The sequence below is a fragment of the Sturnus vulgaris genome, chromosome 8, assembly GCF_052056855.1.
Source record: "Sturnus vulgaris isolate bStuVul1 chromosome 8, bStuVul1.hap1, whole genome shotgun sequence".
NCBI classification, from domain to species: domain Eukaryota; kingdom Metazoa; phylum Chordata; class Aves; order Passeriformes; family Sturnidae; genus Sturnus; species Sturnus vulgaris.
In genome coordinates, this window is record NC_142250.1 from 2,561,992 (window position 1) to 2,574,636 (window position 12,645).

The window sequence follows — 12,645 nt, forward strand, 5'->3', positions numbered from 1 at the left end:
TTAAACAAAATACATCAGTGCAACAGTAGAAAAACTAGCTGGGAAGGTAATTGTCCCGAACAAAGGTTTCACACCAATTTGCTCTTTACAGACATTCCCACTGTTCAGCTGCCCTCATCTCTACAAAGAGAAACAGAGACACAGAAGGAGACACCACGTTAAAAACTTGGCTATTTTTAACCAGCTGCCACCGGAGTGTAACCCTAAGGCCTCTGGGAACTGGAGTGCACCTCTGAGGCCATCACAGGACCAGAGAAAAATGCAGGTTCTGCAGAACTCAGCTCCACTGAAGAGCTGCCAGTATCAGAAACCACTCAAAACAGGAAGATATTCCGGAAATACAAAAAAAAAAAAAAATTCAAGAAGAAAATATCGTCACACTATCACATGCAATTATCTTGAACATTCTGAGGATGAAACGTGCTCCCAACATGGAATCAAGACCACATCTCCCTCAGCAGGAAGGGAAACAACCAAGAGTTATCCAGACACTTTGCAGCAGTGACTAAGCTCACAGGAACCCAGCTCTCCATAAATCTCCCCAGGGTTTGGGCAAGAGGAGAGTGCTGCAACAAGCAAATGGTTTAGCCAAAGGAAAAAGGGAGACAAGGCAAAGGGAAGGAGACAGAAGCACATTCCATGCACCCTCTGACAGAATGGGGGAGCTTCATTTACCAGGCAGGCTTTGATCTTAACTCAGAAGAGAGTTTGGTAAATATTAGGTGACAGCACAAAGTCTGTTTTAACAAGTGTTTGGATTTGTTCCACCCTCTTTCCTTCCACTGCCCAGGAACAACTCAGGGCCACCTCCCCACCCTCCAAAGGTCAGGAAATCCCCCACTTACTCTCAGGCTGGCACAGGAAGCCATGCAGCCACACACTTGCAAGTGTGGAAGAAAATGTCAACCCAATGAGCTGCCAGGGCTCAAGTCCATCACAGCGGGCGTTCACAAAGCTCGTCACCTTCTCCCAGTACATCTGGAGGATCTCCTTGTAGGGAATAACGGCATCCTGTGCAAAGGAAAATTTGATATTGAGGGAAGGGCAAATGAAAACAAGCAGGGCATCAAAAAGCCAACTGTTGATTAAAAAGGTGCTTTCCAGTATGCATTCCTTAATTCCTACAAATACAACAAGTAGGAGATTGTTTTTATTCACTTCCATTTAAGAGTCAGAGATAAAAATACACACCTTGAGAGACTTCAAATACTGAGAGAGAAGCACCAAGAGCAGATGAGCAATGTAAGGTGCTCTGCACAGTCCCAGACCTTACCAATGCCCAAGAGAAACAACTGTGCTAAGAATTGTCTTCCAAGGAATTCTCAGCTGGTGAGTGAAGGTACCACCAAAACAGGTCTCAAGTTCCTCGGGCTGGAATTTTCAATGGAAGCACTCAGCAAGTCCTTAATTTAAAGATCTAATTAGCATGTTACACACCAAGGGGGGGATGGGAGAGGAAAACACTGCTGCTGCCAAAACAACCCCCAGAAAATGGTGATGCAAGCACAACTACAATGTCAAAGCAGGAATTACTGTCGGGACACAGCCCGAGCTCCTAATCAATAGCTTCAAACCAGATCAGGGTGAGAAAAGCTGGATGTGCACAGGAGAAAAAGGATATTTCCCCCTCATCAGGGGTCTTCCATCCAATCCTCCGGGAAAAGGTTTCTAGAGATAAAAATAAGCAAGAACAGAACCCTTTTCCAAATGCCTCTTCCCTTTTGGGGAACTGGACCAGCCCAGCTCTGCCCAGTTTTACTGGAGAGATCTCCAGCACTTGAGAGCTTCACCCTCCAAACAACAGGGAAAGAAAGTACGTGGGGCCTTTCAAAAGATTTGTAACTAAACCTTGGAAGGAATAAATCCTTGATTCCTGTGCTGTTGGACTTCGTGTGGGAATAGAGAAATTTTCAGTAAACCACTACATTAAAAACTGCTAAAGCTTTGCTTCTCAGAACCCTTCACAGGTCTCACTTCTAGGTCAAGCCAACAACAGAACCAGCATTGAATTAACTTGTTTTTTTTGAGGGGGTAACATGTCATTTCAATACAACTGGAGAAGCTACTAACAGTCTACAAAACAGCCAAATTTTTCCAAATAATCAAAGGAGGAAGGCAGCATTCCTTACCAAATGACAACACTATTGAATACTCACTACTTTGGAAAAGCAATAAAATGCATATAACATGGCAGGGTTTGAAAGTATCAAAGCAATCCGAACATAAATTCCAGCAGAATTAACAGTGTTTACCCTTAATAGAGGAGGGTTTTCATCCATGTCCCTGCACAGGCTGAAGGGACACGGGGACTGAATTTGGCAAAAGCAGGCAGGGCTCAGCTCTGAGAAGGCAAATTAGCACCTATTTCCTTGGCAAAGGGCAATTTAAAAATACATCAGAGCCACTTCAGCCTCCAAAACAAGGCGGCCACACAAACCGCTGCAATTAGGCAATGTCCCAGCTAATGAATGCCACTCACCACAAAGCCGATCTAAGCCCAGAATTTAAGGGAAGAGCCACCTTTTCCAGCTAACCAAAGGTGGTACTTAAGTTTCAGCGAGTTTGCACAATCCTCACCGGCAAATCCCTGGAAATGAGCGTTTAACCAGCAACAATGACTATGGTTCTTTGCCTAGGGTGAAATGCCAGGATACCATTCTGGTTTGGAATTGCACTTAAAGGATGGAAATGGAGCCACTAATGAGCTGGTGTCTCAATAGCTGTTCTCAACTCATGGCAAGAAAATGCTGCAGCATTAAATATAAAGTAGGATATGCTTTTTTTTTTTTTTTAATTTTCCCCCTGAAGATGGAGGACACTGTAAGCCCTGAATCAAAATGGAACATGACCTTGTTGACAGTCAATAGCCAGGTCAAAATAAATAAAATTGGCAAGAGACTGACCTCTGGACAGAAGGTCCCAGCTGTCTGCACATTTTGTTATCACTGAAACCCCTGAGACCTGACAAACAGGAACCCAACAATATATCCAAGTTTTGAACAAATGATAGAAAATTTTCATTATGTTCATTCTAAGAAGAATTCCTTCCCCTTTCTTGCTTTAAAAAAATCCAATCTGAAATCAATCCACAAGTGTTACAGTTTGACCAGGTAAAGTTTTCTCTGTATTTCTCTCTTTCCTTCTTCACTCATTTTATACTTAGATAAGTTTGAAGGATTAGACTGAGCCACTTAGGAGGATATTAAAAACTGGGATTAAAAACCCAGTGAAAATTGGCATGGAAGATGAATTAGCAGTGAATTATGATTTCTCAGCTCCCTGGCTATCCATGCACTCAGTTTTCCCCAAATGCTCCTTTCCCTGAGAGTATCCATCAAGACATGAGAGACCTTTACTTTCTGAGTTATTCACTTAATCCCACAGAAACCAGAGGGCATTTAGAAGGTTGCACTAGAATGTTTTTATTACACTCAGGAACACGCTGGGTTAAAAGGGAGCATATAAAAAAAAAGAGAGAGAGTGACTTTTTACATGAGCAGAGGGACAGGACAAAGGTGGGTGGTTTCACACTGACAAAGGGCAGGGTTGGATGGGATGTCAGGAAGGAATCCTTCCCCGTGGGCTGGTGAGGCCCAGAGAAGCTGTGGCTGCCCCTGGATCTCTGGAAGTGTCCAAGGCCAGGTTGGACAGGGCTTGGAGCAACCTGGGATAGTGGAAGGTGTCCCTGCCCATGGCAGGGGGTGGCATTTGATGATCTTTAAAGTCTTTCCAACTCAAACCATTGTGGGATTCTCTGTGATTGCAGTCCCATCTCACATCCTCATTTTACAGGGGGAATAATCAGCCCAGCCACCAGAATCCCTTGTCCTGCAGCCCTGGAGGTGCTGCTCAGAGTGAAAAACTCCCCCTGCTTCCCCAGCTGGGCTAAAGACAACAGGCTGACCTGATTTTAAACCTGTCTACAGGACAGAATTTCATGTAGGACAATAACCTGCTTATTTGTGAAGGCATCAAAAAATAAAGGTTTCCCTTCCCATTAGAAGAGAGTAGATCAGCTGTTTTTATTTCTGTAAGAGAACCTTCCCCATACAAGCTTCACAAGACACAGGATTATTTCAGAAGCAGTTTAAAAACCTGACTTATGAGCACAATAAAGAGCAGGGAGAAAAAAAAAAAAACTCCACTGGAGGATTTGTTTTTTAATTCTCAGAGCAGTAAGACAGACCCAGGTATCAGATAAAATACTAATTGCTATCATTGGGACTTGCAGTGCTCATTTGTACTGATATTAATGTACTCAGCTACCTAAGCAGTTTACATATTGAATTTTTAGCTGCACAGATTAGGAATACATCCTTACTACTTTATTTCTAAAAGCCATTAGCTGGCTGGGCTGGTTCCAGGGATAGCACTTAGCCACTACAAAAGAGCACAAATTAACCGCGGTAATGCCTTTCTGTCCCAGATGATAGAAAAAGGAGGGGGGAGGAATGCCAAAGCTAATGAGAGCACAGTCTGCATTTTTGCCAGAACAGCATTTCCTCAGCTGCGAGTTTTAGGATGAAAAAAAAAAAGCTTAAAAGAAGAGAGAGAGAAACAGAAAGGCAATAAACTGGAGAAGCTCAGACTTTTGTTACAAGTGCCTTCTGTTTCTGTGGAAATTGAAACACTGTCTGAGTTTACCTGTGGGAAAAACGAGAAGAAAGATTTTGCCAGCTTCCTTCCTATAAAGAACATTTAAAATGGGTTTAAAACGGGGCCACGGAGTAAAAGTAGCTTTTAGAGGCAAGTTCACATAATGCAATACCACGAGGCCGACTGTGCAAGGAAGAAGTGCTAAGATCAAAGAATCACAGGAAGGCTTAGGCTGGAAAAGACCTTAAAAATCAGGTTGTTTCAAACCCCTGCCGTGGGCAGGGACACCTTCCACTATCCCAGGTGGCTCCAAGCTCTGTCCAACCTGGTCTTGGACACTTCCAGGGATCCAGGGGAAGCCACAGCTTCTCTGGGCAAACTCATAGGAAGAATTTCTTTGTAACAGCCAATCTAAACCTACTCTCTGTCAGTTTATACCACATCCTAAGCTTTCACTTGAATCCACGCATATTCCCAAACTAGGGACGCTCTGAGCACTTCCCCACACCCTAGACCCAAACCTTTTGTGACCCTCTGACCCTTCCCCAGCCCCAGACACGTCTGTGTCTGTCACCAGCCTCCCCAAGGTGCCCAGAGCTGAGGCAGGAGGTGGCTGTCACACAGCTCAGGAAATCAAGGCCAAGGGAGATGGCTCCAAACACGAGTTAGGTCAGCTCCGATGACGGAGCACGGGAATACCGGTACTGCCACTGCAATTAAGGCCTCTGCTCCAACACAACGAGTTCTCCTGAGGAGAAGCTTCCTGAATTAAAGCCAGCAAGGACACGGCAGCCTCGCTCATTTATGCCGCTCCTAAGTAGGAGGAAGGCTCCAATTAGCCCTGCCTTCTCTGACACCTCGCTGCCTGCACGTGTTCCGGCCACAAAAAGGCACATCTGACCGGAGTAACCAGCACTGGACTCAGAGCCAGCACCAGCCTGCCGACTTCCCACTGGAGAGGCTGCAATGGGATCGAGCAAGGCCAGCCCAGGCTCCTCCGTGCTGCCCGTGCCTGCGGGGTTTTGTCCCGCACGCCGGGAATGACTCTGCTCCTCCGTCCCTCCCTGCTAACCCCAGCCTGACAAATAACTTTGCATAAGCACCAGGCAGGGAATATTTGTTAGTCAGCTCCGGATTTGCAGCTCCAGCTTCGGACCACGGGCTGCCCCAGCCTCAAAGGATGTGGGCAGACAGGCACACACCGGATGTGTGATCTCTCAGAAATCAAAAAATCACTAAGTTTTGGATGTATGGGCTGAAGTAAGTGAAATTAAAAATACATTCAGGCCACACTCATCTTACCACAGCTCCCCAATACCACCAGTTTCATCTGCTTTGCATTTATTTCCACCACTGCCATATTGAAACTTTATCTTTTTTCCAGAATGACAGCAGCTGGGAGGAGGGGAGGGAGGTTTTGCCACGTATAGTGTCTGCGAAATGAATGTATACATACTGTACCACCAGCCCTGAGAGTTCAAGAGGAGTGGCTAAACAATGGCTAATTATAGGTTCAGCACAAAAACAAACAAGGCAGCAAGTCAGAGTAAGAACAGCAGCATTCCAGCTTCCACTGGGAAGATGGAATGTAAAACTACCAAAACAAAATGGGAAAAGACTGATTGGAGGCTCAAGAAAGGTGCAGGATTTTACAGGAGCCTAAAGGGCTCCAAAAATCAAGTACAAATCTCATTTAACCCAAAACACACACACAAGGCGTCGTGTTCACTCTGCTCACTTTGGCAAATCAATTTACAAAAGTTTCTGTTAACATCCAGGCATGCTCCAGGCAGCACAGACCTCACAAGAGACAGGATCCACCCAAGGGATGCTGCAGGTGAGCTCATCATGGATCCCTCTGGGTCACCAGCACCAAGAATGTGCAAGGAAACATCCTCTGGCGACACCCACGATAATTAGGGTACAAGAAGTGCCCGGTTCCCTGCATGCTGGGACTCATCTGCACATATTTCGTTCCTCCACTTGGCCTCCTCTCAGCCTCACATCCCTGCATGCCTTCCAGACAATAAAATGGGTATTTCTTTGAGGCATTTTGCGAGCACCTGGGTGCCACCAAGAGGTACACGTTAGGCATTAAGACACAAAGTCTCGGCAGGAGCTGTCTGGAAGCAGATCCCGGCGTGGCAATTGTTCTGGGAGCAGGCATCCATGAACAAAAGCAGCCCGGAGCCCTGGCACAGCTTCCCAGCAGGGTTATGCAAGCCTGGGACAAAGCCCCCAGTATCAGCACAAGCTGAATGCTGCTATTATACATTAAGGGCCCTGCTCTTGGGCAAGTCCAACCATAGGGCAGAATCCTCAAAAATTATCTTATCAATACCTGCACGCAAAACCCTTTGACCCCTGCGTATTATCTTGTCACATGCCCTTCCTGATATGGCATGGATAAATCTTGATGAGCAGAGAGGGGCAAAGGAAACACACAGAACACCAAGGATACTGAGTGACTTTTACATGCAAATTTCTAGGAAATACAAATATTTCCGAATACAGAAAACTGTACCACAATCACCACAGCAAACAGACCAGAACACCTGCTGCTACATCAACTGCTAGAATCCTAAACCTCACTTCATGCTGAGGGAAGGACTGAAACATATCCTAGGCCTGCTAGTACTTGAAAGGGAATGTCTTTCATTGTGTGGAATGCAAAGAATAGGAGGAATAAAATCACAGAATCACAGACTCATTTGGTCTGGAAGAGACCTCGAAGATCATCTCAATCCAGCCCCCTGCCATGCGCAGGGACACCTTCCATGAGATCAGGTGGCTCCAAGCCCTGTCCAACATGGCCTGGGACACTTCCAGGGATCCAGGAACAGCCACAGTTTCTCTGGACACCCTGTGCCAGGGCCTCCCCACCATCACAGGGAGAAATTATTTCCTAATATCTAATCTAAGCCTAACATTCTGTCAGTATGGAGCCATTCTTGTAAAGAGTCTCTCCACCTATCTCCAGATACTGGAGGCCACAATGAGGTCACCCCAAAGCCTCTCTTCTCCAGGATGAACAATCCCATCTCTCCCAGCCTTTCCTCGTAGCAGAGCTGCTCCATCCCTTTAATCATCTCGTTGCTTCCTCCAGACTCACTCCAACAGCTCCAGGTCCCTCCTGTGCTGGGCCCTGCCAGGCTGGAGGCAGCAGATCAGTCAGAGACATCTTTTCATTGGCCAAGCCGTGCATTTGGAAAAAGAGACAAGCAGAACCCCAAAACCCTTAGTCAGAAAGGGGCTCCACAGAATCTCTTAGACCACAGGAGTCACAGCAAGGCTGTGATTGCTGCCACACCAGGCAAACCACACACAATAAATGCTGTGATTAGGTTTATCTTCACACCCCCAAGCACTGCTGGAGAAATCCAAGGCAGGAAGTGAGGGAGGCATAATCTCAGCAGACCTCTAGACACAACTTCTAAGGGTAAAGAAGAGAGTGTGAAACTCTTGAGTAGGCTGGGCATGAGCAGAACATGGAAAAAGAAAGACTTTCCTCTGTCTAGGTAAAAAAAAATTTCCAGTGCTTTGCGCTGCTTTTTGCTAAGGTCACAGGAAGGATGGCAGAGTGAAACCACGGTTCAGGAAAAACAGTGTGTCCCCAGAGGAAGCCTCATTCCCCGAGTACAAAGCCAACTTCCTAAGCTTCCCAGAAGCCAGGAATCCTGGGCAATAGCTACTGTCTAATCTAGTGACTAAAAGAGCAGACCTGAGCAGGTCTTTCAGGTGCAATAAGCAGCAATTTTCTCCGCACAGCTTTGGCACAGAAGGGACTGAGGTGAGAACAGCCTGACCACACAGCACGGCCCCAGCAACCCCAGGCCAGTCTAGACCTTCCCCCGCACAACAAGCGAAGTATTTACCCAGTGCCAGATTTTGGCAGCTGAAAACAGCCCCAACGCAAGCTGTGCAGGCTCTTGGTGCTGTCCCAGGCTACCCAGAGCTCCACACCAAAGCAAGAAGAAGCAGCAGCACTTGGATGCTCGGCAATGGAGTAACCAAGCGGGACAAAGGAGTGGGACAAAGATAATGCTCTTTCATTTATCACTCAGCAGCTGTGATTTCAATTTTCCTCGCTGATAGGGGGGAAAAAAAAACCAAACCAACCAAACAATCAAAAACCTAGCACCCCGTTCCAGGTTTAAGGAATTGCAAAAGATTCATGCTGTGCCAATGTGGGCTAGGGCCAGCTACATTCCAAGCAATGCCAAAGTTTGCTCCTAGCTAAAATAATAATAGCCAATCAGCAAACAGCGTCTCTAAAAAAACAACAATCAATCAGCAAACACGAGTTCTCTTAGCCCGATCAGCACCTTCACCAAAACCCTGAGGAAAACATCATTCTGCCCCACCCATGTGAAATTAACCACAGACGGGCGAAAACACCGCTTCTAATCCTCTCTCTGCCCCGAAACCAGGTGATTGCGGGGAACAAGGAAAGGAATGCATGGATAAGAGGCGGTTCATGAGAAGGGTACGGGCCTCGCAGAGGACGTGACCGCCCACCCTCGCACCGAGCTCGGCCACGCATCCCCTGAGGCCCGCCCGGGACCCCCCAGCCGGCGCCGGGCCTCGCTGCCTCACAGGCCTCACACCTCCCTCTCCGCCCCACACCGGCCTCGCACTCCCCGCTCACCCACCATCGCTCCTGCCGCCGCCAGCCCTTTCGTTCCTTCCTCCTTTCTTTATTTCCCTCCTCCTCCTCCTCCTCCTCCCGCTGCCCGCGGGGTCCCGGCGCGCCCGCGCCCCGCCCCGAGCTCGCTCTTCCCTCTGGCCCCGCCCCCGGGGCGGGGAGGCCACGCCCCCTCAGGGGGAGCAGCGCCCCCTAGCGGCGCAGGGGAGGGCGGGGAAAGCCGCCCCCCCCCCCCCTCAGGGCAGCGGGAGAGCAGCGCCCTCACCTGGGAGGAGGCGGTAAAACCTCAAAGACTGAGGTGGGTTGGATTAAAAATACGAGGAAAAAAACCCAAAAAACATCACAAACAAACAACAACTGTTTGTAAGATCGCCCTCGTTATTAATTATCTGGGGCTGGAGCCCCTCTGCTTTGGTTCTAGCCCGGGAGAGCTCAGGGTGTGCTCCTGGGGAAGAGACAGACTTGGAACAAGGCGGAATGGATTCACACTGGCAGAGGACAGGGTTAAATGGGATATTGGGAAGGAATTGTTCCCTGTGAAGGCGAGGAGGACCTGGCACAGGGTGCCCAGAGAAGCTGTGGCTGCCCCTGGATCCCTGGGAGTGTCCAAGGCCGGCCTTGGAGCACCCTGGGATAGCGAAAGGCAGTGTGGATAAGACAAGCCTTAAGGTCCATTCTAACCCAAATCGTTCTATGTGATCTTTTGAGGAGAGGTTTTGTTCTATAGCATTATAGCATTATCCACTCTGTTAGTTCTGCTAATCTGTGGATTAAAATCTACTCTATTCTGGGTGGATCAGGTAGGACCCTGCATCCCCCTCACTGCCCAAACCTGTGACTGACAACCACTTACACCACGAGGATCCCCAAACCAGTTTATTGGCAGGAGAAGGATTTGAGGGCTATTCCATAAAACTTAACCATGGGAAGAGTGGCAGCAGCCAAAGTGCCCAGGTGTTCAGGAGAGTTTTAAGAGGTTAAAGGTCTCTGTGTCCCCTGGCGTTAATTCTGACCTTATGAAATAAATACAGTAAGCAGAATATTGTTTGGGACCAGCCTTGTACATGCACAGTGGTTTTTAGACATCCTGGGCAAACCTGACAAGCACCCCAAGATTATGCAAAGGAACATTTTGAAGAAATTACGTTGCAGAACACTTGCAGGGGGGAAAAGGCAGAGATGGGCAGCAGAAAAAGGAAAGGGAAATTTTTCACATCAGTAGTTCCCGGTGCAGTGACAGATACCACAGCAGCATTTGGTCATTCCCCAAAAATTAACCCCTGGAGCAGCTGCAGTGCACTGTGCCATGGAGCACTGCCTCTGCCACCTGCAGGATGCACTGCCTGGAGAAACTGCCCCTCTCCTGGGAGCCGGCAGCAGGAGAAAATGTCCGTTTGCTTAATTAAATTAATTAAATTTGCTCAAGCCATTTCTGCTTAATCTCTACAGAACTCATCCCTGGCTTCAGAATTTATAAATCTGTGCAGACTTTTAGACAGATCCTGGTGCGGCATTTTAAACTTTTGCTCTTAACCTCCCTCACTTTTGTTCTCTACACTCCCTTGAGGCAGAGATTACCAGCATCAGCTCCTGGCATTTGTAGCTTGCTGCGTTCCAGGCGGTGACTGTTTGTCTGCTGTCACCGTGCCACCCGAGCTGTCTCCTCACAGAAGATGACACCTGGCGTAAGCCAGCAGACAGTGCTTTGATCTCGAGCAAACTGCCCTCGTGGGATGGCTTTTAGAACCGTGCCTAGACATCAGATGCTCTTTTTAGCAGAAAAAAGGAACAGACAGGTCTGTTAGTAACCCAGTACCAGTCTCACAAAGTAGGTCTTCTTCCCACATGCTTGCCAAGACAGAAAGCATCTACTCAAGAGAACCCCGAAGGAGCTCTGTTTTCTCACTAGAAAAACTTCTACAAACAACAGTGACCACAGCCTTCAAGAAAAAAGTTACTCTTTGTGAAATAGCCTTAAAACCCACATTTATGTGTTCTAAGTAACATCTTGCTCTCGAATGGGTGAGAGGAAATCTTGTTTGTTCCTTCAGCCCTGTAAAGAGTCTCTTTGGATGCATCACTGCGAGCTTCATTAATCTTCACACACACCTCCACATAACGCTGGGAAACAAAGAGCTCCATTTGTTTAACACAGCTAAAAGCACAGGTAGAAGGGAATATCTTGCTATGAATATCGGGGTGGGGAGGAAAAGCCACACCAGGGAGGCATTTGAAAAAAAGCCATTTGGAAAAGCCAAGGGAGAGGACCCATTTGAGTGAGGGGACAGTGGTGGCACAAGAGCAAACGGGTGCAGGTTGGCCCTGAACCTGGGTAAAAAATGGTTTTCCCACTATTCAGATAAATGTTTAAAATATCAGGGTTGCTTGGCTTCTCCCCACAGGTGGCAGGATTAATGTAGAGGCTGTGCCAAAGTGACTGCTCTCCCAGAGAAGGGAGTTGCCTTTCCCTGGAAAGACCAAGCATCACCTGGCCAACATTGCCCGTTCTAAAACAGAGCTCTCACACCCCCTTTAAAGGACAGATTGGAAGGTGGCTGGAGAAAGAAAAATCCAAAATATTCATGGTTTTGCAGTGCTCTAAGATCCTGTGAGGGATTGGCATTACCCTGTGCATTGGTATTACAGGTTACATATTTATGAATGAAAAATTGTCACGGAGACCAATCCAGCAGGACCAATGGGTTCATGTTCTGATGCAAAAATCGAGTCTGAAAGCAGTCAAGTTTGAAAAAAAAGGAGGGCTTTTTCCTCTTTGCACAGAGAAGAAGGAAGGGGGAACTATAACTACTTTCTGAATGGAACAAACCCCCGTTTCTTCCTTGGCCTTGCTTTGGGCAAATCCCACTTTCAGCCAGGGGTCCCTGTCTGTGAAGGATGGCTCTTTTCCAGAGGGTGGGAAGGGTGTCACTCAAAATGCCTTGGGAACAGCCCCTGGGAGGCCAAGGCCAGCCAGAGCTGTCACTCTTTTTATCTGGGAGCAATCCTCCAATGTTCCTGGGCTCCCTGGGAGGATCCTGGGAGGTCCTAAAGCATCCCAGGATGTCCCAGAGGGGTCTGGGGGGGGCATACCATGAAGGTCCCAGGGGTGTATCAGAAACCTTGAGAGGTCCAAGTGGGGTCCTGGGTGGTCCTGGAATTTCCTGGGGAGTTCCCAGAGAGGGTCCCATGGGGACCTTCCAGGACCAAGCCCCAGAACCGCCTATGGAACCCTTCCAGAGACCTCCCTGGGACCATCTGGGAGTGCCCAGGGAGGAGGTGACTTTGGGATGGAGGGAAGTGACTTTGAGCTGGAGAGGGGGTGTTAATATTACTGTTATTATTAGGGTTTAATGAAGCCAGTCCATCTGATGAGAGGGATTCCGCCCCAGCTGCTGGACACCTCC

General features: G+C 47.8%; 1 protein-coding gene across 1 annotated transcript in view; it reads right to left on the bottom strand.

The window, feature by feature from the left end:
• Positions 1-9,387, bottom strand: part of SGPL1 (sphingosine-1-phosphate lyase 1) — a 29,257-nt gene extending 19,870 nt beyond the window's left edge. Inside the window, exons 1-2 of the mRNA XM_014883304.2 lie at positions 9,249-9,387; positions 846-1,011 (exon numbers count right to left, since the gene is read on the bottom strand). Of these exons, the coding sequence (XP_014738790.2) occupies positions 846-1,011; positions 9,249-9,251 (169 nt within the window). The 5' untranslated portion in view covers positions 9,252-9,387. The remainder of the gene's footprint in view (positions 1-845; positions 1,012-9,248) is intronic.
• Positions 9,388-12,645: the final 3,258 nt, after the last annotated feature.